The 27,401-nt window shown below is 42.4% G+C and overlaps 1 protein-coding gene across 8 annotated transcripts in view; it reads left to right on the top strand.

The window, feature by feature from the left end:
- Positions 1 to 27,401, top strand: part of AFF1 (ALF transcription elongation factor 1) — a 194,913-nt gene that overhangs the window by 48,425 nt on the left and 119,087 nt on the right. For 2 of the 8 annotated variants that reach the window (XM_061420743.1, XM_061420744.1), the window contains exon 1: positions 7,071 to 7,627. The exons of the other annotated variants lie outside the window; for them this stretch is intronic. In XM_061420743.1, coding sequence (XP_061276727.1) covers positions 7,611 to 7,627 — 17 coding nt within the window. In that variant the 5' untranslated portion in view covers positions 7,071 to 7,610. Of the gene's footprint in view, positions 1 to 7,070; positions 7,628 to 27,401 lie in introns of those variants that run through there. 8 annotated transcript variants of the gene reach the window in all.

Here is a 27,401-nt window from a genome sequence, read left to right on the forward strand (position 1 = left end):
GCTGTGTGGGGGGCATTCAGAGGCAGGAGGAATTCTTGCCTTCTACCCCTCCAGCAGAGTTCTTCACAGTTTTGTTCCTTAATTATCTGCATTATCTTCTGTCTGCCTTTCCCATAAACAAACAGACATTCCCTTTAATCCCATCCAGCCTCATGACTTGATAGACCTGAGAGTTAAGAGGTTTTAGTAGGTAAAGGGTGTGACTAAGATATCAGAGAAGTCTTCTGAGAAGAACTGCCTTGATTTCGTTTGTTCCCTGGTGGCTCAGTCAGTAAAGAATCCGCCTGCAATGCAGGAGACCTGGGTTCAATCCCTGGGTCAGGATATTACCCTGGAGGAGGAAATGGAGACCCACTCCAGTATCCTTGCCTGGAAAATGCCATGGACAGAGGAGCCTGGCGGCCTACAGTCCTTGGGGAGTCGCAAGAGTCGAACACGACTTAGTGACTAAACCACCAGCACAGGGTGTCTCCAATTGGGGAAGAGGGAAGGGGCATTCCAACCAAGAGGAAATACAGGAAAAGTATCTGGCTGGAGGGCTCTACATTGTAGTAATAGGGTGGGGAGGGTACTGAGTGTGGTTGGTGGATGAGAAAGCAAGCTACTGATGTTGGGCCAAATTGGGAAGGGTATTAGATGCCCCTGTAACAAGTTTATTCTTCAGCTCTGAGGCAGGGAAGATACATTGTTTCTTTTTTTTTTTTTCCTTTCTTTAATTTGGTGAGAGAGTAACATCTGATATGTATTTTAGGAACAATGTATTCTTGCAGTGGGACTGAAGGCTAAGTGGGGAGAGAGACTTGTCTAAGGAAATACTTTCAATGGCACCCCACCCCAGTACTCTTGCCTGGAAAATCCCATGGATGGAGGAGCCTGGTAGGCTGCAGTCCATGGGGTCACTAAGAGTCGGACACGACTGAGCAACTTCACTTTCACTTTTCACTTTCATGCATTGGAGAAGGAAATGGCAACCCACTCCAGTATCCTTTCCTGGAGAAAGGCAGGGACAGGGGAGCCTGTTGGGCTGCCGTCTATGGGGTCGCACAGAGTCGGACACAACTGAAGCGACTTAGCAGCAGCAGCAGCAAGCTATTGAAAAAGCATGATGAGGTATGAAGAACCTGAACGAAGAGAATGGTAGATGTTCTAGAAAGAATGAAAGACATTATGGTTATTTCAGATTTCCAATAGGAATCAGATGATGGAAGACTCAGCGAATTGGTACAGTATTGACTCATTAAATGTAAGTTGGTAAGTTAAGGATGCATACTGTTGGCCACAGAGCAGTGGTATCTAAACTTGAGTGTGAAACAGAATCACCTCGAGGGCTTGTTGGACCACACCCACGGAGTTTCTGCTTCTGTAGGTTTGGGTGGGGCCTGAAGGTTAGCAAAGGAATGCAGGCCTGGAGTAGCAGAGGAACCCAGCGAAACAAATGGAAGACAGAACGAGCTGGTAGAACTTCAGCCCAACCATATCCGTAATTAAGATAAATGAATAAACATATCAGGTACAAGGCAAAGACTCAGCAGACTGGGTTTTCAGTTCAGTTGCTCAATTGCGTCCGACTCTTGACCCCATGGACTGCAGTACGCCAGGTTTCCCTGTCCATCACCAGCTCCTGGAGTTTGCTCAGATTCATGTCCATTGAGTTGGTGTTGCTCTCTAGCCATCTCAGCCTCTGCCACCCCCTTCTCCTTTTGCCTTCAGCTTCTGCCAGCATCAGGGTCTTTTCCAGTGAGTCAGGCCTTTTCATCAGATGGCCAAAATCTTGGAGCTTCAGCTTCAGCATGTCCTTCCAATGAATATTCAGGGTTGATTTCCTTTAGGATTGACTGGTTTGATCTTGCAGTCCAAGGGACTCTCAAGAGTCTTCTCCAGCACCACAGTTCAAAAGCATCATTTTTTTTTTGGCCCTCAGCCTTCTTTAAAGAAGTTTTCCCTGGAGATATGCAAACAGGCCAGTTTAGGAAGAGAAAGCGCATTCTTGCATGGAGAAGTGGATTAGATGATCTCCTTTGGTCTCCTTTCTGGAGTTAAGATTTCGTCATAGTTTATTTTCTACAATAATGATAAATTATTATATTGCAAAAATGATAATAAATAACAATACAGATAAATGTTCATTTTATACTTAGAATATTTTTAAATGCCCAGAATAAGACAAGCCATTCCATCCTTCCCAGCCAGGCATACCTGTAGCTAGCCTTTGGTACAGAGACCCATTCAGTCTTTTGAATACACACATTTATTTTCAATTTTGATGAAAAGTGGGTTCATAACAAGTACACTGTATAACAACTTTTCTTTAACCTTATATGATATCTTTTCATGTCATAAAATATTTTTGTAAAACAGAAGCATGAAAGCATTTTCAACCCAGGAGGAGAAAAAGCATTTTGAGACTGATTAAATCTGTACAACTAATCCCAGAGACGGGGGAGCCTGGTGGGCTGCCGTCTCTGGAGTCAAACAGAGTCGGACATGACTAAAGTGACTTAGCAGCAGCAGCAGCAGTCCCAAAATGCTTTTTCTCTCCTGGGTCGAATATGCTTCTGCATCCCCCCCCTGATCTGCTAATTTAAAGTTCTCTGAATTCTGCCTTCTGCTTTTATTCCCAAGAATGGAATCAGCTAACCATAAAGAAGGCAGAGCATGGAAGAACTGACGCTTTTGAACTGTGGTGCTAGAGAAGATTCTTGAGAGTCCTTTGGACTGCAAGGAGATCAAACCCATCAATCCCAAAGGAAATCAACCCTAAATATTCATTGGAAGGACTGATCCTGATGCTGAAACTCTTTATACTTTGGCCACCTGATGCAAAAAGCTGACTCATTGGAAAAGACCCTGATGCTGGGAAAGATTGAAGGCAGGAGGAAAGGAGGGCAGCAGAGGATGAGATGGTTAAATAGCATCACCGATTCAATGGACATAAGTTTGAACAAACTCTGGTAGATAGGGAAGGTCAGGGAAGCCTAGCATGCTGCAGTCCCTGGAGTTGCAAAGAGTCTGACAAGACTTAGCTAGCGACTGAACAACAATACCCGCCCCCCGCCCCCAATCCATCCCTTCTCTGGTGAAGGTGAGACTGTCCCCTCCCTGTCTAGAGAAACCACCCTTTGCAGATCCAAGCAGTAGCTCAGTTTGAATGATGGGTGGCTCTTGGCATTTCTGAGGTGATACGTTTCACTAAGTGAATAGTCCTTTGGGTACAGCCTCCCAAAGTGCCTTTTTTTATACCCAGGAAAGTGTTTTGGGGCAGCTGGGAAGAATGAACTTGGCTTTGTGGGAAGAGGTTTGTGCTGGAGTTACAGTTCTGAAGGGTCACTGATGTTCTTATCCAAGATATCATACAGACTGAGAGATAAGGGACATTTTCTAGCATCTTATATTGGTTCCTGGTTGTATGAGCAGAAAGAATTATAAAGCACAATAAGTTCTGCCCAAACAGAGAGAGAGGTATCATGTAAGTCCACAGAGGAGAGTTTTGAGGAAGCTGGGATCACAAAGCAAGCTGACCACTGTTTGTTTAGGAAGTTTGGTCGTGGTGGCAGGAGATTGGGCAGTAGCTTGTAAGGTGAAGAGACTGATGTGTGGGGGAAATAGCTGATTCTAGAGAAAGCCATGGCAGAGAAAACAGAAGGTGAGCCTGGAGCCTCATAGTACCAGAAAGTAAGGAAGTGCTTAAAAGGCAAACAGATGGAAGCAAGTCAAAGGGATCAGGAGCTGATGGGAAAGGGCTTCCAGTGGCCAGAGCCAGAACAATCTGAGCAATAAAACCCATTGTGGAGTACTGGGTTATAGCCCAAAGGATGAAGTAAGTATCTATGAGTATATGCCATACTGGGTCTTCCCTGGTGGCTCAGACTGTAAAGAATCTGTCCGTAATGTCAGAGACTCAAGTTTGATCCCTGGGTTGGGAACATCCCCTGGAGAAGGGAATGGCTACCCACTCTAGTATTCTTCCTTGGGAAATCCTTTGGACAGAGGAGCCTGGAGGGCTACAGTTCATGGGGTTGCAAAGAGTCAGGCAGGACTGAATGACTAACACTTTTGCTTAGCAACTGAACAACAACAACATACTCCTTATTTGTAAGGTAAATTGGGTTCATTAGCTGGTCCAGTTTGAGTGAACCTTAGGGGCCAAGGATTCTTCACCTGAAGTCTATGGAGCCTCCGATCCTCCCTAAGTGGGCTGCACGGGGACCTTAAACATCAAAGTATAGCAAATACTGTGTGTAAGGATCTGTATCCTCAAGTATCATCAGGAAGCCAAGGAATTCTGTGCCCCCAAAAGGTTAGGAATGTCTTTTGTTCATTTTCACTGCTGAACAAGACTGTATTTTGGATACAATGGTGTTTTCAAAACACTTGGAGAAAATCACGCCCACGTGTGTACTGCACTACTTCTTCAGCCACAGGCAGTATCCAATTCCAGAATCATTTCTCCCGCACTTTCCTATAGTTTTGTTACAAATCAAGTGTAATCCCACTTCAGTTTCAAATTACCCTCAGTAAGTTACATTACAAATGATCTTGAGAGCTCTGGGAATGTCAGGTGTACTGATGATCTGTTGACTTCATATTTCCTTGCATGTGAATATTTGCCCTGTTCTTTCATTTCCTCCTCTTTAGTGGAATAGAACAACACAATTCACAGGGGAAAATGTACTTTTAATAGAGGTGATTTTACATTCCTAGCCACTGATAAGTGGAAATTTTGTGAGTAAATGCCATTATGCAGTATTGTTCCTGCTGCTTTTATATGTCTGATACCAGTTTAAAGCATAAATGATCATGGTTGGTATTTAGAATAACTGTGAGAAAGATGGGCTAACAGCTAACCCATTACCTGTTAAATAATGTTTTTGAGAAAAACAAAAGTCTTTCCCAAATTAAAAACTTTAGTAAGAGAAATAGCGGTATGCAAATCTCTTTACTGTCTAGCTTAATAGAAGACAGCTGGATTCTCATATCTGTTTCTGAATTCAGTGTGTGGCAGTGTTATTTTGGTTGAAATCTATGAAGAAAATGAGAAAATGTAGCTCACATAGGAAGAGGAGTACTTTAATACCTTTTTTGATATTATATCAAAACTCTACAATCATAGTTTCCTAAAGGTTAGTTGCAGTGTAGAATCTGGAGTCATTTCATTGAACTGTTTTTAAACTTTCATATATTAAAATCCATTGGTCTTTCCTGCACTTTCAGTGGATCTTTTACCCATGCATGATTTTGTACTATTTAGAAAATTTTGGTCACTAGGTTAGGCAGGTCTTCTAAAGCCACAGTCCTTACTGTCCTTACCTCATCAGGGACGACTTTAACTATTGGGAAGCTGTCAAGCTCACCATGACAAGTGTCAAGTTGTCCAAGATGCTTCAAAACTCAAATTTTATCACTGGCAATAAATACTGTCAGTTGTTTTCCTGGAAGAAACAGACTCACTTTGTTCATTTTTGTGAAAATGACTGCCAGGTAACAGATCAGTCGGTCAGTCAGTTCAGTTGCTCAGTCATGTCCGACTCTGTGACGCCATGGACTGTGGCACGCCAGGCTTCCCTGTCTTTCACCATCTCCAGGAGTTGGCTCAAACTCAATGTCTATTGAGATGGTGATGCCACTCAGTCATCTTGTCCTCTATTGTCCCCTTCTCTTCCTGCTTTCAATCTTTCCCAGCGACAGGGTCTTTTCTAATGAGTCAACTCTTCAAATCAGGTGGCCAAAGTATTGGAGCTCCAGCTTCAGCCTCAGTCCTTCCAGTGAATATTCAGGACTGATTTCCTTCAGGATTGACTGGTTTGATCTCCTTGTAGTCTAAGGAACTCTCAAGAGTCTTCTCCAACACCACAGTTCAAAAACATCAATTTTTTGGTGATTAGCCTTCTTTATCCCTTACATCCATACATGACTACTTTCCCATTTTGTCACGAAGAACACTAAAATGACCTGTATGCAAGGGTCAAGATTTAATAAAAGTAGTAATCCCTACTACTGGTCATTTCATTAAGGATATATGTAAACACTTTTTTTTTTAACTGCTAATGTGTGGTGAAGAGCCACTGCCTTGTTGAGTGATAAGGCTCCAGCAGTTTCCCCACAATTGCTTTTGCACCATCAGTGCAAATGTCAGCACAGTGAAAACGACAGTGTCTTTGTGTTATTCTAAAAATAGCTGTGACCTTTGAGAAGGTCTCAGGGACTCCCGGGAGACCACGAATCACACTTTGAGAACCACTATAAAGATGCTTTTGTGCCTTCCTCCTACCCCATCAGCCCCCACCCCACAGCCTTGCAGTTTTCAGGCAGATGTCAACATTTCTCTGTCCATGGCTCCTTAGTAATACAGTCTGGAGTAGCTCTGCGAGTTTTGTGACATCGTCATGATTCTAGGCGGCAGGGGGACATGCATTTAAGTTTTCAGCCCCCGACAGCGTGCTGCTGGTCTCCAGTGAGATGCTGAAGCCCACCTTTCCTCCTGTTTGGCGACGTTGTCTCTTGCTTAGCTCTAGGCAGAGTTTAAATGCCTTCCCTGGTCCCCCCAGTAGGACACGGTTTCGTTTGTACTTATAGCGTTTATTATATTGTCGGCTTGCATGCTAAGTTATTTTCTAAAAACTGGTCAGTTCCTTAATGACGTCTTTCGGTGCCAAACGAGTTGCTGTTGCCTTTTCGTGTCTGCATGTTGTCCAGTAACAGAGAGGGCGTTTTGTAAACATTTGTTTCAGTGAAACGAAATCAAAACTGAAAGCCAACAAAGTCTAACAAGTGTGCGGTAGTCACACATTTCCTGACTGTAAGCGTTGGCACGATCAAAAGTAGAGAACTTGGTCTGCTGCTGTGTTTTTTAATTCCTAGTTCACTTCAGGTTCTGGGGCCCCAATATTCAACACCGATTCAAACCGGGGCTGGAGTTCGGAGCGTCGGGGTACTGCGTGTTCCGGCCGTGTGTGTACATTGCTAAAACCTTGGCAGGAGAGCGGTCGCCAGGAGCCTGCAGGCGGGGCTCGGCTGCGAGCGGGCCAGCTGGGCTGCGTCGGCGCTCGGAGCTCGGCGCCCCCGCCCGGCGCAGCCTCGGGCTCGCCGGGCCGAGCGCCCTGCCCTTTTAAGGAGTCGGGCCGTACCACCAGAACTTTGTGGGCGGGGGTGTCCGGGCGAACTCGGACACCTCGAGGTGAGCCCAAGGACGGTTTTCTTTACCCTGCTAACGCGAGCCGGCGTGCCAGCGCCGCTTGGCGGGAGCTGCGCTTTGGTGGGCTCGGCGCCGAGGGAGCCCTCGAGGCGTCCCTTCCTCCGGAGTCGCCCGCAGGGATCGCGGTCGCTGTCGGCTTCGGACGCGACGCTCCCCCGGCCGGTCCGGAGTGGAGCGCGCCTGCAGAGGCCCCAGTGCCCGGATGTCTATCAGGATTAGCGCGAGCCAATACGCTCGGAGCCGGAGGCTGCGCTGAGGACGGCTGGGCTCCGGGAGCAGGTAGTCCCGTCACCTCGGGGAGTCGCGCTGGGGAATCGTCCCCGCCCGGCCCCGGCAAATGGTGAGCGCGGCGCCGGCAGGAGGGCCGCGGCTTGGAGGCGCTGATGGACGGCAGACCTTGAGCTCTACAGACTGAATTATGGCAGCCCAGTCAAGGTAAGGCAGGCACTGAGAAACTTTTCCAAATGTGTGTGAGTGGCGAGGGGGATGGAAGGTTGCAGGGGAAGGGTTGGGGTACTGTGAAGAAGACGGGCAGGAAGCAGCTTTGTCATTGCTTTCTCATCGTTATTTATGTCAGATTTAAAAGTAAAAAAAAAAAGTCTGGAGGACGTACTAGACCATTTCTGCAGAGGACAGGAAGAGGGGTCGAGTTAAAGTTAAGGTTCAAGTTAGATTTCTCTTCTCTGGCCGCCCCCCAACCCCCATAATTATTTTCAGGGAGATCAAGTTGGCTTAACCTGTCTGCCTTTGCCCAAATCGTCCTTTAGTTTCTTTGTGCACCTCATTTAGGTTCTCCTGATTTTTCCCCCCTCCCTCTGGTAATGCCTTGAGCAGCATTTTGGAAATCAATTAACGCGAAACAGTTCGCCTTGGGGTTTGGTGGTTGAGAATTTGCCAGGTAAGTAACTGGAAATTTTACTGCCAAAACGTACGATCGCACATAAAACGGCACAGCTTTCGTGAATCTGCTGAGTAGGCAAAGACCAGGAATGTACCGGCGTTGGTGAAGGGAGAGGATAATGAACAGCAGTTGCTGTCAGAGGAACACTATAGTAAGAACCTCCAGCTCTGACTTTCCCTGGTTTGTTACCTCTTCTTTTTTTTCCTTTTGGTAAATGAGCCTTTAAGAGCGATGACAAGGCGTCAGTGATTATGAGATTCAGACTGCTGTGTGGCTGTCATTTTAGTAGTGACAGCAGTTGGGGCTAAAGGAGGCTTAAGAACTTAGATATGCCGTCTTTTTTAACTTTCAGTTTTATTAGAAAGTCCTTTGGTGTCACGTTTAAAATAATTGGAGGGCTCCTCAAGTTGCTTTTGAGGTCGTAGAGTCATTTGGGGGAACCTTACAAGGCTAAACACAAGTCGGGTCTGAAGACCCAGATATGTCAGAGAAATAGATGCTTTCCTGTTGAAGGGTAGGCTTGATGAGTTTACATTTTTTTCCTAAGAGATAGAACTTCATAGGAAGAGAACTTCACTCTATAGAGTGTCTCCTATATGCTCTGTATATAATTAATCCTCTCCTCTCAGTGGTTTATCCCCTGCCCCGATTTTATTGGTTTTTCTAAGAAGGAGATTCTTGGGGCCGTGTTGTAGGAAAACTTTGCTGAGAAACTACAGTTGCATCTTGATTTTTACTAGTCTTGACTGAAATGTAAACTGCCCGAAGGGTCCAGGGCATCAAAACCTTGGATTAAGATATTGTGATTAAGAAACTAAATAGCATCTAACAGCGCTCAAAGCTAGAAAGCAGGGATTTGAACTCAGGTGTGAGTGATTTCAGTGTCTGTGCCCTTAAACTAATGAAGAGTAAAATGAGGTAATAGCTAAATTGGACATGGCTGTGTGCCAGGCACAGCAGCTGTAATTGGATTACCTGGTTGACTCTTTGCAGTCACTTAAATAGGTAAGTACTTTTTCTTTTACACATTTGTTCAGGAAACTGAGGCCCAGTCAGTCTTTTCTTGCTTGAGGTTACCCAGGTGGAGCAGTGTCCGACTCCTGAGCAGCCTGCAGCGTTTCCTCACTTCCAGGCTGCCTCTTTAATGCTGAGATGAGGTGTAAAAGGGGAGCTGCAAAGCCTCAATCTAAAGGCACAAAACAGTTTCTGCCAGAAGTACTCTGCTGCAAGATGTAGAAATCCGAGTTATCAGCATGGTTGTTCAATTTGCTGGTGATTGAAATAGGAAGACTATACACATTCCGCTCTTCTACCTGGCCTTCAGAGGTGCCCTTGAACTAGGAACAAAGCCACAAGGCTATGATGTCTTGTTTGCATTATGTCTGCTTTATGGGAGTGTCTCTCACAAGTAGTAAATGTGCATTTTCTTTTCTTTCCTATGTGTGTGTGCGAGCACGCACTCACATGCTCAGTTGTGTCCAACTCTTTGCAATCCCCATAGACTGTAAGCTGCCAGGCTCCTCTGACCCTGAAGTTTTCCAGGCAAGAACACTGGAGTGGGGGTGCAGTGCCCTCCCCCAGGGGATCTTTCTGACTCAACCCATATCTCTTGGTCTCCTGGACTGGCAGGCAGGTTCTTTACCACTAGCTTCCAGCTGGGAAGCCTTCTTTCTTTTTACCACATCAATAACTGTGTTTTATTTATTTTGTATTTCTTCTTCAGAGGGTCTAGAAATCATTTTAGTTACATTCATCACAGATATAATCTGAGTTTTGTTTTCATGCAATATTATATGATAAGCATTGTTCTAAACTGTTACTTACTCTTTAAAATTACTGTTTTGTCTAACTCCCAGTGTTTCAGTACACTGGAACATCAGAATTTATTTAACTTTCCAGTAGTTTATTGCTTTTATAAACTTTATATTGGAGTACAGTTGATCAGCAATGTTGTGTTTCAGGTGTACAGCAGAGTGATTTCGTTATGCATATACATGTATCTGTTCTTTTCAAATTATTTTCCCATTTAGGTTGTTACATAACTTTGAGCAGAGTTCCCTGTGCTATACAGTAGGTCCTTGTTGGTTATCCATTTTAAATATAGCAGTGTGTGCGTGTCAGTCCCAAACTCCCTGACTATTCTTCCCCACCCCAACCATAAGTTCGTTTGTTGTCCATTTCTGTTTTATGTTCATTTGTATTTTTTTTAAAGATTCTACATGTAAGCAATATCATTTCTTTTTCTGTTTGACTTCACTCAGTATCAGTTCAGTTCAGTCGCTCAGTCGTGTCCGACTCCATCCATGTTACTGTGAATAACATTATTTCATTCTTTTTAAAGGCTGAGTAACATTCCATCACACACACACACATTATACATACACACACAGGGGCTTCCCAGGTGGCGCTCGTGGTAAAGAACCTGCTTCCAGTGCAGGAGACATGAGACGTGAGTTTGATCCCTGGGTTGGAAAGATCCCCTGGAGAAGGGCATGGCAACCCACTCCAGTATTCCTGCCATTAGAGTCCCATGGACAGAAGAACCAGCAGACTTTGGTCCACAGGGTCGAAAAGAGCCAGACACGACTGAAGCGACTTAGCACACATGCGTGCACGCACATACATACATATACACACACCACATCTTTATCCATTCCCCTGTGGATGGATTTTAAAGTTGCTTCTATGTCTTGACTATGGTAAACAGTGCTGCTATGAACATCGGGGTGCATGTATCTTTTGGGGCTGTGTTTTACAAGTGATGAATACACATTGTCTTCACTTATAGCTGGAATGTGGTTCAAGCTCACTTAGACATTGTGTTTGTGGGACAGTGTCTCTCCGACATCCAGAGAGAGAACAGATGGAGAAGATTGCAAGTCTTCTTGGATTTCTGGAAACCCTCAAGCTGGGCCCCGCTGCCCAAGCAGTGCTAATAGCAAAGGAACCGTCACCTGTGATGTACAGTCTGGGGCAGTGACATCTTGTCCATGTGCCACTTGCCGCACCCGTTGGTTTTTGAAACAATTAATTTAGATTCTTGGACTCACTGGATCTAAACATTAATAGCTCAGCTTGTTCTAACCACAATAGTTTCATTGTGCACTGCTTAAATAATTTGTTTTCTGTTGTTTTTTGAGTAGAAGAGGTAGATGGAAACTTAGATGAAGTTGCATTTTGTAGCACTGGATGGTGTGTGACTAATTTTTCATGTATATTTCTTCTCTGTAGTCAGCTCCTTAAGATACTGTCTCATATTTTTAGTGTCCCCTGCATAAGCTAGAAGTACTTTGAACAAAGGAGAGACTACTTAAGTATCTTCTGGCTTGTGAACTTTCATCAGTTAAGGTTGCATAATCCTCTCCTTCACTTTAAAGCAGAAAGTACTAAATTGATTGTTTTGTTTTGCTTTGTGTTATGTCTTCTGCTAGATATGGAAGACATTTACTGAATGAAAGGTCAGTTGCCTAAGTTTTAAAAATTAGATCTGGGGTCAGTATTTTGAGAACGTCAAATATATGGTTTGCCTTTTCAGAATTGTGGAGAAAGGCAGTTACTTAAAAGTACAAGGTTGTTAAAGCAGAGCATACTCTATGCCTCCTCTCTCAGATCAGTGTGTGCAGTTCTTGGGAATCTGTAAGCAGAGCAGATACATTGATGATACTTCCTGTGAGAATTGTAACAAACTTGCTTCCTTTAATGTGAAATAGTTACAGACTATGGCTTTAGTTTCCAAATTCTGACCTAAAGCTCTTAGAAACTGTTTTCATAGATCTATATAGCCTGGCCGACCATCTTTTGTGGACTGGTAAACCCTATGATGGGTAGGGGAAGGTATAAAATCCTATCAGTTTGTAGATCTATCCTTTTCTATGAGGATTAGCTTGCCTTATATTGAGGAATGTGTTGATGGGTAAAAGAGAAAAGAGGGCTTTGTCTGATTCATCTCTGCTAACCCTTTCATTGAAGCAGTCCCTGAATATTAGAAAGGAATATATATGTATCTTCAACTACCGGTAGGGATTAACTGGTTTTAAATGCACCTTGTGCTACCTGAGAAGCCCTGGTCTGTCCTCCCCGCCCCCACCTCCAGGGTAGGGTGGGCTGGGGTGCTCCAGTGAGATGGGGGGGGTTGAACTTGTTTCTTTAGTGGCTGAGAGCATCTCAAAAAAAAAAAAAAAAAGTTTTCAGACAAACTGCAAAAGGAAATTAGGTTTAGTGAACTCTCCCACAGGTTTTTTGTTTGAATTTGCCTAAAGTTAATGACGTTTAAAAAAAAAAAAAAACAGAGGAAAGTCAGATTGTTCCCAAGATTATTATGAAGCTGGTTTTTGGTGGATCTCTGACTCTGGTGGGGAAAGTTTTCCCTTGCAAAAGGCAGGGCCCTTAAACTGGTATGGAACCAGTTTTGCCCCATCCTCTGCCCCCACCCCCGATTTATGAGCTTTATAAAGATTGCCTTGGAAGAAAATTCATGAAAGCAAAAAAACTGATTAAATATGAGCAAATATCAAAGAAGAATGGTGTTTTGGAAAGTGCAGTTCAAGGAAGTGATTTCAAGAGGGAAATAATTTATGCAGTATTTTGCCCCAGTGAACGCCTTCATTTTTTCCCTCATGACACCATTGTAAACTGTGTCCTGGACAGAAGAGAAACAGGTCCCTTAAGTGATTTCCTTCTAGTTCATCCTGAGAGCCCAACTGAGCTTCCTGGCTCAGACGACAGGTTCTACCATGATGAAGGTCGTAGGAGAATTGAGTCTTTTTTTTTAATCATCTGATTTATGGGGATCTTCTTTGGCAAAATGGACTCAAGCGGTCTCACGAGAGTTAGGGGATTCCATACTGTACCATGAAAAGGTGTTCACTAACTGGTTCTATACTATTTTGAAAATGCAATTCAGTGAATGCTTCATTTAAGCAACTTAAATATCAAATATATTCATTATCTTAATCATCAATAAGAGAGATCACCCTTATCTGGGTGCTGTCCCTTGTTTTGAGCATGGGAATCTACGTATTTACTTAATAGTTGTAAAATGGAGGAATTATAAAGCTGGTTAGTTTCATAACTGCTTTGAGTTGTAACACACAACTTGATTGCTTCTAAATATCTAAACTTAGTTTTCCGTTAGCAAAGTTCTCCATTTCATTTTCTTCCTGAGATAGGACGATAAATGTATTTCCAAAATCTGTCCTCTGAAAGGGGAAGTCCTGTACGTGACATGGTGGTGAGAAAGGCCTACCAACTGCAGTGTATTCTGACTTTACTTTCCGTACCAGTTGGAAATACAGTCGGGCACCCTGAGGACAACTTTTCTTGGCTCAGAAGTACAAACATACCAAGCTTGGGTGTCATTACCTCTCTGTTGTGGTTCATTTTATTGATACGGGTTGGGTGCATAACTTTTACAGCTTAAATGGTTACCTATCCTTTTTCCTTCAGTGAAAAAAAAAACCGGGGGGAGCCAGATTGTAGTATTTTAGCTTTGCTTCAGATGTTCTTCATTTTATTTTTAAAAAGTTATTTATTTCTGGCTGTGCTGGGTCTTCGTTGCTGTGTGCAGGCTTTCTCTACTTGGCAGCAAGCAGGGGCTGCTCGCTAGGTGCGGAGCACGGGCTCTAGGCAGCAGGTTTCAGTGGTTGCAGCTGCAGGCTCCGCAGAATGTGGGATCTTCCCATGGCAGGTATCGAACCCATGTCCCCTGCTTTGGCAGGCATATTCTGATCCACCGTGCCACAAAGAAAATCCCCCTTCATTCATTTTTGTATGAATGTAAATGTGTTCCTTTGCTCAAAATAAAACAGCAAGTAGAACACAAAATAATATGTTGCTCGAGTATGTCTGTAGCAGATGACGTTTAGCTTTAGGCCCTGGGGGAGGGGGGTGGATAAGATTTATAACTTTTGGTGTTAATGGCCTTGGAGACCCAAAAGTAAAAATTAACTTTAATAACCATCCCAGCACTGACTTTTTGTGTCTTGGCAGCGATCAGTGTTGAGAATCCCGCCCCTGTGCAAACTTTCCCCTTTTCCTATCTACCCATAGCAAGTTAAAGCTTAACCTGAGGGCCACAAAGCCAGCCGACTTAATATCCTGCGAGTCTTTTTCTCTGGTGAACGTCTGTTGTTTTCTTGCGTTGGTTTATTGGCTTCTCTTTTAATTTAACCAGATTGGAACTCCTGTCAGGTTCTTAAGGCTGTTACTCAAAGCAGTAATTTGATGTCAGATTTAATATATTAAGAGGAAATCCCAGTAGTGACATCTTGTCAAAAGGGAACTGCAGCAAACAGAAGGGGGAAATAGATTGTATTTCTATTGACAGCTAAATTGTCTTGATTTGGGGATTAGGTGTCGTGTTTCCAGAGGGACACCCACAGTTCCCCCACGTCCTGAAAGTACCAAGGATTGTCCTTCCTCCCCCATGGCTCATGTGATGGTGAACCCCTGGAGGCCTGTGGGCCACTTGATCCTTTGTTTGGGTGGGCCGGGGAGAGTTCAGGAGATGATTCTTGAGTCACTACTGGCTTGCCGGTGTTTTACCCACAAAGGATCTTGCCTTTCTTTCCAGTATTGCTTACCACTCAATTGGGCAATGAAACAAATAAAAGTGAAGGAATATTTTAGGAGCAGGGTGGTTATATTAAGCTCAAGGTTCTCAAACCAGACTAGACACAAGAAGCACCACGAGAGCTTCTGAACACGCAGATTCTACACTCCCCCCATCCCCACCCAGAGATTCCTAGTGGGTAGGTCCAGGGTTGAGCTTGGGTAGAGGAGCCCTGCTGGGTCTGAGGCCAGAGGGCCACCTACCACTCTTGGTGAAATCAGGTGTGTGTGAGAGAGATACAGTGTCATATAAACTATATCATGCAATGCCATTACATTCTGATTTAATATATGTTCATCGGTGCACGTGTTCCTCCTCCTCCTCCCGCCCCCCCCATTGAAATAGACTAGAGGTTGGTACAGAAGGAAGATGTCTACTTTTATAAATTTACGTATCAATTACAAACTCTACTAGTTCAAATGTCCAAATGCACCTATGTTTAAAACACGAAAAGGGAGATACCAAGAAGCAACCTCCAACGTTTGCTCAAGCCGAGCTTTCCCAAGAATTACTTCTTAAGGACCTGGTTACCTAATCAACCCTTTCATGTCTACTCTGGGCTCCCTCCCAAAATTGCTAACTCCACGCCCCCACCCCCGTCCCCTGTCAGGTGGCAGTTGTTTTTGGTCCCAGGGAAAAAGTTACAACTGAGTCAGTTGTACAAGTGAGTCAGTCAATCACATCCCAACTTTTGAAATTGAAATAAAAGTTTGTTTTTTCTCTACCCGCCCCCCCCCCCCACCCTTTTAAGCAAGAGCATTGTCTAGGTGTTGAGCAAAGAATCTGCAACAAAAATTTTTAAATGAAACTCCTCTGGAAAGTAAATGTTAAAATTACAGCAGAAGTCAGTTCCTGTAACAAAATTCAGGAAACGCTTTCTGGTATGTGGGTGTTGGAACTTTTCAATTCTTGGAACTTTCCTTCAGGAAACTGTCCTTTCAAAAGCAGAGCAGTCGATAAAAATATGAAGCTCAATTCACAAAGTGTTGTGCAGTGTAATTAAATTTTGATGTGGGGCATATGTTTTGCTGGTGGTGCAAGAGCTGAGACTGTCCTGTGGCTTTCATCCTGGGTAGCTGTGCATCTGGGTAACTTGCTAAATGATTTTCCTCTCCCCATTCTCTTTGCTTTAAAAATACAGGTGTACCTGATTTTCTCGGGATGTGAATTTATGGAAAGTGGTATAAAATTAACCAGTTCCCATTGTTTTGTGTGAAAGTATGAAACCTGTCTCCTATCCAGCTTTGTAGGCGTTATATATTTTTGTCTCATGATTGACAAAATAATATATATGTTTTTTTACCTTCAGTATTTCTAAGTGAGATGACCTGCCTAGTAAGGTGGTAACTTTAGCTACTAAAACACTGATAAAAATTTGAGTTCATGATCTTAGGATTTTAAGGTTTTTTTTTTTTTTTTAAAGGAAAATAGCTTCTTGCTGAGTTAATAGACCATTTGAAAATAGGATTTTGGTGTTTTTTTTTGATTAAAAATACTTATTGATTCAAAGTTCTAGACTGTAAAACAGGAGCTAAAACTCTCATTTTATGTTTTTTTCTGAGTAATTTTCACATAACCTTTACATTTTTAGTAATTACATTTTTCTGTTATTCTTTTATAGTCTGTATATCTGCCTTTCTCTCTCAACTCCCTCTTAGAGTCAGGCATACTTGTGCTAGTGCTCCATTGAAAAAAAAAAAAAAGGCTGTGTGAATACAAACTTTGTACCACATGGAAAAAATCAGGCAGCAACATTTACAAACATTAGGATACTTAAAGGGTAGGAGGAAACCCAGTATGTTTCACAATGAGGCTCTGCTACCTGAAGATGTAGAGACGAATAAGCAGTGTGGTCTGTGTCACTTGGTTTCAGTAAACTTCAGAGTAAACCAATTAAACTTAATTTTTGTTTTTGAGTTGAAACCGCCTGGAAGACAAAAAGCTCTAGATGGAAAGTCATAAAAGATTGAATTTGATAATTTCTATCATATTGCTGGTAATGTAGGAGTTTTGTTTTAACCCTCATGACAGGGACCTATTCTTACAAACATCTTACAAACATATTTTAACAGTCCTGTTTTTCTGAGGATTAAGTGGAAATCATTAGATTTACTTCACGTGAGTTTAATTTGTGGGCTTTTAAAAGTCTTGACAGTTGTCATGATTAGCCTAGAATGAAACTTGGTTTCTATTTGAGGTTACCCATAATTCTGTGGTGAAACCCCTAAGCTAATGGTATTATCTATTATTTTAAAGACCAAAGTAGAAGCTTCTCCACTCCTTTTGGTCTTCTGGGTATCGTGGTAAGTGACTTTTTTTTTTTTTTTTTATTTACAAATGGATAGGGGTTAGCTTTAATCAAGACATGTTCACTGTCACCCAGATCTTTTATGTCCCACGTTACTTCTCATTTTATGGATGCTTCTTCCCAGCCCAAGGTTTTTTTCCCCCCTCTCTCTTTACCATTTTGAGGCATATAATGCAGATCTTAAAAGTTGGCCTTTTCAAGCGATTTTTAGTTCCTTTACTGAATAATGCAATTATCTCCATTAATCAATTTTAGAACATTTTATCTCCCCTCATGCCCCATCCAACCATTAATCCACTTTTTGTCTGAGTTTACGTTTGGCTTTTGTGGGTGCTTCACGTGCATGGAACCTTGGCTTTTTTTGCACCTGGCTTTTTTTCACTCGTGGAATTTTTTGAAGTTTCTCTGTGGCATAGCGGGTGTCAGGAGCTCTGTCCTTGCGCATGATTCATTCCATTGTGTGGATAGGATAGACTTGCTGTTTGCGGTGTTTTGCCTTTTTTTGTTTTTTGGTGGGGGAGGGGTACTTGAATAATGCTGCTCTGAATATTTGCAGGTCCTTTGTGTAGATTGTTTTTCTTGTTTAGGAGTGGAATTGTTGGGTCTTATGACAGTGTTGCGCTTAACTTTTTGGAGAAACCACCAAACTGATTTTCAAAATATATGCTCACCCATAGCCCATTCATTCAATTTTTTGTGAGTTATGTACTATCTTCATGGTCTGTTGTGGTTGTGGCTGTGAAAGTAGTGGTTCTGAGATGTGATCAGTTTTGCATTTGATTATTAGGAAATGTTTAAAATTTATATATGACTTAAAACCACAACTTTTTTTTCTATAAAGAAATCCCTTTGGTATTTCTTAAATTGATTGGGCTATTTGTAAAAGAAACTTATCAAGGAATGTTTCAGTTCAGTCGCTCAGTAGTGTCCAACTCTTTGCGACCCCATGGACTGCAGCATGCCAGGCTTCCCTGTCCATCACCAACTCCTGGAGTTTGGTCAAACTCATGTCCATTGAGTTGGTGATGCCATCCAACCATCTCATCCTCTGTTGTCCCCTTCTCCTCCTGCCTTCAGTCTTTCCCAGCATCAGGGTCTTTTCCAGTGAGTCAGCTCTTCACATTAGATGACTAAAGTATTGAAGTTTCAGCTTCAGCATCAGTCCTTCCTATGAATATTCAGGACTGATCTCCTTTAGGATGGACTGGTTGGATCTCCTTGCAGTTCAAGGGACTCTCAGAGTGTTCTCCAACACCACAGTTCAAAAGCATCAATTCTTTGGTGCTCAACATTCCTTTTTTTTTTTTCCAGTATGAAAAGGAATGTTGAAAGAAAACCAAATTTAAAGCATCAGCTGTTGCTAAAATAGCAGAAGAAAGTTCCAGCCCACAACTCAAATATCACACATATGTAATATAGAATATATGTTATATATATAAATATATATATATATCAAATATGCAATAAAGGATAAATATGTACCCTTTCTTTCATAACTACAAAATGGCCCTAGAAGTTGTTATTTCAGTGCAGTTAGTAAAAAAAAAAAAACAAAAAACATTCAGGCAGAAATTAGCTTGTCTCATTTGGTACACCCTCGCATGCAAAGATACGTTAATGAAATGAGGCTTCTGGAAATTATTAGAATTGGGTTCCTGCCAGGAAAGATGGTGACCGTGTGCCTTCAGTTGATGGTGTGCTCCAACCTTCTAGAAAAGATAGACCTATTTTACAAACAGAAATATTTCATGACATGCTCCAAAGTTGTCTGTACATGCATGTGTGATGGCAGTGACAGCTGTTCTGGGAAAACAAAAACAAAAAGAGCTATGAGGCCCTGCTTCATTGGCTGCTGCTTGGCTGCCTTGACTGAATGAATTTGCCTGGTGTGTTTTTCTGCTTTGGAGGCATCAGTGCATTATGGGATGTTATCAGAATTCACTGCTTCTGAGTATTAATTTATTAATAATTAATCTGCTTAAAGATTGTATGTGTGCCCGTGCATGTGCGTGCGCTCAGTAGCCTCCGACTCTTCTGCGACCCTGTGGGCTGCAGCCGTCCAGGTTCCTCTGTCCATGGGATTTCCCAGACAAGAATACTGGAGTGGGTTGCCATTTCCTTCTCCAGGGGAATCTTCCTGAAGGCATTGAGCCCTCAACTCTTGGGTGTTCCTGCACTGGCACGTGGACTCTTTACCACTTCGCCACCTGGGAAGCCCACTTAAAGATTATCTGTCAGTATTAATAGCTTAGTGACTGTGGCCAATTCCCATGCATGGACAGCGCTTTTAACGTTGGTTCTCTGTATCCTGAATTGATGGAGCCTCACTGTTCACTCCGAGCCAGCATTGTGTGAGCAGGGCCCTGTGTTGCTTCAGACAGATGAGGATCTCCCTTCCCACAGGAAGACAGAAGATCAGCAAACTGGCTGCAGAGCAACAGCAAACTGCATTAGGTGCTATGACAGAAACCCAGCCGGGCCGGAGAATAAGGGAGCGTGGGCAACTTGGTCCCACGTGGGCTGTGAAGACCTTCAAGGAAGTTAACCTGAAATGGAGAAAATGCAAATCATGACAAGTTAGAATTAATTGTCCTTTCAGAATGTGCGAGGAAATAAGTGACGATGGTGAGAAGGATGGCATTTTTAAAACAGGGCAAGTATGGTTTTAGGAAATAACCATCATGGAGCAGTTTCTCAAAATAAAATTTGGTTGTGAATTAATTCTATCAAAACTCAGCCCTGTTTTTTTTTTTTTTAATTTTATTTTAGTGAAGGCAAAATGAGTTCCATAACAATGTAACTTGAACTTTAAAAACAGATTATGTTTTTTAAGACTTTGCGTTAGTGCATACATATAAACAAATTAAACATACGGAAACAGAAACCTTCGAGGACGTTTTCTTGGTTTGGAAGCCATCAGACAAAGGAGGTAGTCCCAGCTCAGTGAGGACAGTCATCAGGGAATAAAGATGTGGACTGTGAGAAGGGTTTTTAAGGCTGGCTGTTTTAAAAAGGTCAGTCTACAAAGCATCGTTCTATACATGTGAAAGGCTGTTATGGGGAGTGGGGTGAAAGATGGTCTCCATATCTGTCAAAAACAGATCTTGAAGAAGTAATTTGTATATATTAAGTTTAAGCAAAGCCCAGGAATGAGCTTGTCATTGAAGTTAATTAAACATGAAAATACAGTAGGAGGTGGTGTTCTTTTAGTTTATATAAAGAAATAGATAATCCTCTACCTTGGCTATTTTAGGAAGTACCAGATGGTTTTAAGTACCTTTTTCTCAAGGGATTCTGTGGCTTCTTTAAAAAAAAGTGATCACAACAAACGACTAGGGGAACTGAAAGTTCTTACCCTTTGCATGTGTCAGGGCTCTATTTAATTGTGTAGAGTTACTTCCAGGATCCTAGATTCATCGTCACCTCATCTCTCTTGTACCTCCATTTTATAGTTACTTTCATACATGCATTCATTTCATGTATTTAGCTGTAGACCTTCTGTGGCGTAATAGATGGTAGTTTTATGACTGTATTTTGAACATGTGAAAAGAAGGTATATTCGTATTTTCAGGGTCCAGAGTTATATGTGGGTTTGCACATTACGTCTCTTTTACATTATTTCTATACTCTTTGTCCATTTATTCTGCTGTGGACTGAGAGATGAATAAAGTCTCATACAATTAGAGAGTTGCTGTTTCTCCTACCATCTTCTTAAGTTTCTGCTTTACAAATGTGGATGCAGTGCTTTCGATGCATAAATATTCACAGTTCTGTTTCATTTTAGATCACTCCCCTTGAAGGTATTAGTTTTTATAGATACTTCCAGAAAGTTTCTTTTGAGTATCAGTGACATTTTGTGAAAATAAAAGATGTATCTTTATTTACATTTTTCATTCCTATATATTTTATTTTAGTTTAAGGAGTGGGAGGGGTGGTCCAGCCCACTCCACCTCCACCTTCCTGCCCTCAGACTAAACATTTTGTTCTCTGTTCAAGAACCACCGTCAACTCAATGACTGCACCTTTATCATGTGTTTTGGTACGTGATGGAGCTGGTCTCCTTCCTTTACCCATTCATGCTTTCGGAATTTTCATGAATATTTTCTCATGTATACTTTTCAAGATCAACTCGAGTAGTTTGTCAAAAACTGGTAGTTTTTAGTAGGAAGACTTCCTAGCAAACTTATAAAGCCTCATCCTGTTTTTCAGAAGGATTAAAGTTTTAAACAGGATTTCTGTGTTCTTTGTAGATTTTCACGGAATGGAAAAAAAAGGTAGGTTTGAGTGCCAGGGACTCGTGAATCATCAGCCAGACACCACTCATTCATCTTGGAGACATTTGGGAAATCCTGAATGCCTCAGTTTCTCCAGAAAGAAGTGAAAACATGCGTTTGTTTCTGTCAGGAATGAATGTATTATTAGTATGACTCTCAGTGGAATCTTATTTCTATAGGTGATTTACATCTGGCTTTGGGCAGAAGGGGTATTCTGCCATCTCTGTTTTGCTGTGGATAGCATCTCACTTTCTAGCAGAGTTTTTGGTCTTTCACTTTTCCTAGTCCATAATAGATATAATTTAGGCACCTTAAAATCTTTTTGAAGTTCAGTAAAGTAAAAGCAACATTTTTTTAAAGTTAACTATAATTAAGATGAGAGAAATATCTTTCTTAAATCTCAAGGGCTTGACCAAATATCTTCTTTGTGTTCCTTTTCAGCTTTTTCTTTACACCTTAAATGTTTTCACATAATCGAATTATTCTTTGTATACATCTGATAAGTGATTTATTCAACATACCGTGGGAAAGAAGATGAGATTGGGGTTACTTTAGGCTGTTGTGGTTTTTGAGATTGTCATTTTTCTCTTAAATTTGAGAAGGAACAGATAAAGACTTTCAGATCTTCTATGCTTAGAAATGCCATGCTAAGAATACATTTTTAATAGCTGAAGGTAGCCCAGTTAACATTGACTACAAGGTTTTATTTTATACGTTGTGCTAGGAGCCGAGGTAGGAATGGAGTATTAACACACTGCCACTTCGGTTTAATGGCTGTTACGGCCTGTTCGTGGTTCTGGTTATGGAAATTACCCTGAACACCATGTTTATGAACGTCACTCATTTGTGTTTGCTTACCAGACTGTCATAGTTGAAGAGCTAGTATAGCCCACAAATTTGTAATAATTGATGACCCCTTGTGGGATTTTTTTTTTTTTTTCTATTCACATTTGCAGATAGTGTTCATGCGTGCTCACACAGAACCCAAATATTACCTCAGTAGAAGTTGGAATCATACATGCAGGCTGAAATCATTAGTTCTAAGCATGCTTTTAAATATTAGTTTGAAAAATTGCCTTTTTTGTTTTTTCTTATCAATCTCATTTTAAAATCAATAAGAAAATAAACAGATTTTTGACAATTGCCTTTAACTTTGTAAGTCTTAAATTCATTTAAATATATAGGAATGGAAAATTCAGATATATTTTTATGGAATCCTTTAAAAATAGTTCCCAAACCATGGGACAGTAAGAGTCACTGTAATTACTCATTTACTTGAGGAAAACATTTCTGATTTATTTCAGAAATGACTTTTTTCCACTGTATTTTCATAGTTGAGCTGATAAGAGTGAGTGGTTATTTCAGAAGGTATTGGGATTTTTAATTTTCTTAAAAGCATAGATAGGTTCCTCATTATTAACTGCTTTTCTCCCCAAAATGTGTTTGGAACAGAAAAAGCAGCAGGAACAGCGATGAAACTCATGTGATGAAGGTTAAGCCCCCAGGCTGAACCCAGTGTTTCTACACTCCTGCTGCCAGAATGTCAAGCATTTGGAACAATCATGGAAAACAGTGCAGCTGATGAAACGAAACATACAAACCATGCTTGAATAGGGTGGTTTATCCTAGACTCCAGTTAGGTTTGTTTTTATCTGTTTTGGCAGGAGGGAGGAGCGGTATAAGGGATCTCTGAGTTCAATGTCGGAGACAGGGGGAGAATGTGGGAAAAAATGAATTATCTTAGGAGCATTCCTGTCGGTAAACTTGGACACTTTGAAGGATAGAGGCTTTATGTATAGTTCTGGTGTGTGATAATAACAGTCATTTATTCTGTTATGTTCTGAGGCTTCCCAGGTTATGCTAGTGGTTAAGAACCCACCTGCCAATGCCAGAGATGTAAGAGATGTAGGTTCAATCCCTGGGTCAGGCAGATCGCCTGGAGGAGGGCAGGGCAACCCACTCCAGTATTCTTGCCTGGATAATCCCATGGACAGAGGACCCTGGTGGGCTAAAGTCTATAAGGTTGTGAAGAGTTGGACATGACTGAGCGACTAACATATGTATGTACATGGTCTGAGCCAGGAACTTTGCATATTTGAGATCATTGCATCTGTACGGTGGAGATGTACACAGATGTACACAGATCCTGTTGCACAGATGAAAAAACTGAGGCTAGTGGAGATTCATTCATTGACTGACCCTGGTTACCCAGCAAGTGACTGCCTCTACAGAGCTCCTCCAGACTTCCAGGATAACTGTCTTTATCCTCACGCACTTATCCATACGGCCAGTGTTCCTTGGTTTACTAATGGAACAAGAGATGGATGGAAAAAGTGGAACACGATTGTGTGTGTGTGTTTTTTTTTTTTTTTTTTTTATGAACTGTGACTCTGAAACAGGAAAAGGGAGGGAGAATAGGGAAACACGGTATTTGTAAAATTCCTATCAGGGTGATGAAACGTGCAAAAGAAATTTGAGGTCAGTCTGCCCTAATACCCAGCACCGTTTTCCCCACAGCTTGGTCTTGCCCCATGGGGGATTTAGGCAGAGACGATGCAACCGTCTGAAGTTGTGGGGTGTTTGTAACTCAGGGAACTCCTGTAGGATTTGGAAGGGGAGATACATGTGGGTGGAACCTTCGTGGATAAAATGTGAAGCCTTATGAGAAACTCACCATGAGTGAAACAGACACCCTTCTGCCTCTCTTTAGTATGAAATGCGTGGACCTGCTTGCCCCTGCTTCTCACGCCATCCTTGGGTTGTCCTTGTTTTCTCCTGTTTCTACCTGTTCTGGGGAATGTTTTCGGCTCTAGGGACCATTGTACCATGTTTAATTGAATGATTGTACTTTCTGCTATGTGCCAGGCACTGGGCTAAGCACTAGGTATGCATTGCTGCTTAGTCGCTAAGTCATGTCCGACTCTTTGTAGCCTTCCAGGTTCCCCTGTCCAAGAAATTTTCCAGGCGAGAATACTGGAGTGGATTGCCGTTTCTTTCTCCAGGGAGATCTTCCCAATCCAGGGATTGAACGCTACTCGCCTGGTTGGGAGGCTGATTCTTTAACAATGGGCCACCTTGCTTTTTATGTATGCATCAGGTAATTGAATGCCTAAAACAGTCCTAAACCTTTGTATAGTTATCTCCATCTTAAAGAAGAGGAACCAGAGCTTAGCGATTGTGACTTTCTCTGTTGACAGTAGCTAGTCATGACAGTCTCGAAGGTGCCAGTCATAAATGCAGCTGTTAGGAAAGATCTGTTTGTTTTCGGTCTGCTTTCTCAGTAGAAAAGTAAGACAGTAACTTGGGGTCTCTCTTCATTCTCTTGAGCAGTGGCTCTCAATGTAAGGGAGAAAGGGAAAGAAGGGTATTGAGGGTCTTTTACCACCCCTTGCTGCCCCAGGGGTATTTGGCGGTTTCTGGAAACATATTTGATTCTCGAAGCAGGAATTAGGGTGTGCTACCTACCATCTTCTGAGATAGAGGCAGAGGACCCTGCTAACCTTCCTACAATGCACAGGACAGCCACCACGACGAAGAATGACTTGGCTCAGAATGTTGATAGTGCCGTGGTGGAGGATCCCTCCTCTGCAGGGCCCCCTTAGTGCGTAGATCTGGGGTACTTGTGATTCAGAGAGCACCTTAGGCTATAATCAGACTCCAGCTCATTCGATGCTGGCCCCAAATGGGAGTTGTTTGGCCTGTTTGGGGCACAGTGCACAAGACCCTGTGTGGATTACACCGTCTTGTGGAAAAGGGAGAAATGGTCAGGCTTCTCACAGAAGTTCAGAAAATGGAAGAAACACTTGTGAGTGTGGGAAGGAGAAGATTTGTTGAAACGGGCTATGGTGCCGGCAAGGGCTTGGGTGGCTCCAGGTTGCAAATTAGGGAAGTGTCCACCCCGAGTGGATAAAGAACACAGTCTTCTTAGGTTGGAGGTACACATGGGAGGTGTTTTCGGGCTTCTTTCTTAACCACTTGAGTGCTCTGTTTACTATGCAGTTTAGCGGTCATTAGTTCACTGAATCCTCATATTAATCTTAAGGAATTGCCGCTATCATTAGCACCATCCTTTTTAACAACCGATGGAGCTGAGACTCAGAGACGTTAAATGACTTCCCCAAAGGAGCACAGCTAGGAAGTGGCAGAGCCCAGTCTGAACCCCCATGAACTTCAGAGACCATGCTCTTAACCAGCTTACTATGCCAGTCACCAGAGTATTCCATCCGGTCCTGTATTGCTCAACCTCCTCTTTGCCTTCCCCCAATTCAGCAAAGCCGTCGTCCCTGTTTGGAGTCCTTGAGTGGCCAGACTTTGACTTGCTCCATAGCTGGAAGTGGTAGAGAAGTCAGAGGTCCTCAGGGCCCATTAGCAGAGAACTAAGGTGAGCCTTTTAAAGAGGCAAGGAAAAAGTTCCAAGTGACTTGAGCCTCAGTGTATCTGGCAGAGATGTGGTTGATTGCAGCAGCGTTTTGAATTAGTTCATGGGGAAAAAAATATACAGAAAGGGAGATTGGTAGGTATAAGGTAACCAAGCACCTATTGTATTACAGATTCAATTGTGTAAAATGCATTTCTAAAATCTGGGCCTTTTGTACTTTAGATATCAAACATAACTCAAACTAGGTAAAATAGAACCATAGAATCAACTCAAACTGGGTAAAATAGAACTGTAGAATCAAGACCTCTTTAAAACCCAAAGCTTTCTGGCTTGGTAATTTTGTAGGGAAGGACTTGCAAGAGAAACACTGAAATATGAAGAAGGAAATGTGATTATGGGGTTTCCTTTATAGGCACTACATCAGTACATGAAGAAATAGGACAAGAATCAAAGATTAACTTTCCAAAACCTCCAAACAGCCTAGTTCTCAAGTCAGGAAAGTCAACATTTTTTTTTTTTCCTTTTAAAGTTGAAGATGGGAGGAGGGAAGCGGGAAAGGTGATTGTCTATACCGTGGTTCCTGGGAGACCACCCTGAAAGCTTTGCAGATGGGAGCCATGGGAGCCAAAACTTACTCCTGCAGATGGTGTGTCTCTCTCTGCTGGATCGCTTGTCGTTAGAGGCAGAGGCCAGGGCTTGCCTCCGAAGGAGAGAAGAAAGGTTGCGCTCAGTGTGCTTGTAAAGACGGCAGCATGCACACAGACGCCCAAGCTGTTTCAACTCCGTTCACAGCAGAGAGAGTTCTGTGTCTCACAAGCTCAGGACCACGCTTTAGTTCTTTTCCTTCCAGAGTCCACCATGCTATTTTTTAGATGAACGTTATGCTCCGCAAATATTCCTTTCTGATAAAACTTCAGATTGCCCCACAAGTCTCTGAATGTGTCTGATGAAACGTGGCACATGGCCGGACTTTCGGATTCTTACCATGTTTACTCACTCTTGTGGTGGTTTTTCTTAATGTTATAACAGGGGCGTTTTCAAACATTCAGAAAAGTTTAAAGAATTCCACAGTAAAAAGCCTTATTCCCAGGTTGTGTTATTAACAGTTCTACTTGTGTTCAGTTCAGTCGCACAGCCATGTCTGACTCTTTGCCCACCCCATGGACTACAGCACTCCAGGCTTCCCTATCCGTCACCAACTCTGCTCTGACTCACGTCCGTTGAGTAGGTGATGCTATCCAACCATCTCATCCGCTGTCGTCCCCTTTTCCTCCTGCTTTCAGTCTTTCCCAGCATCAGGGTCTTTTCCAGTGAGTCAATTCTTCGCATTAGGTGGCCAAAGTATTGGAGCTTCAGCTTCAGCATCAGTCCTTCCAATGAATAATCAGGGTTGATTTCCTTTAGGATTGATTGGTTTGATCTTGCAGTCCAAGGGACTCCCTGGTGTCTCAGCTGGTAAAGAATCCCCCTGCAATGCAGGAGACCTGGGTTCGATCCCTATGTTGGGAAGATCTCCTGGAGAAGGAAGCAGCTACCCACTCCAGTATTCTGGCCTGGAGAATTCCGTGGACTGTATAGTCTACGGGATCATGAAGAGTCAGACACAACTGAGTGACTTTCACTTTATTGCATTGTCATGTGTCTATTCATTTTTTCATGTTGTATCCATCCAGTCATCTGTCTTTTGTACTTTTTATAGTAATTGCAGATATCAACATACTTTCCCCTAAATACTTCA

This window comes from Bos javanicus, chromosome 6 (genome assembly GCF_032452875.1).
Source record: "Bos javanicus breed banteng chromosome 6, ARS-OSU_banteng_1.0, whole genome shotgun sequence".
Taxonomy (NCBI): Eukaryota; Metazoa; Chordata; class Mammalia; order Artiodactyla; family Bovidae; genus Bos; species Bos javanicus.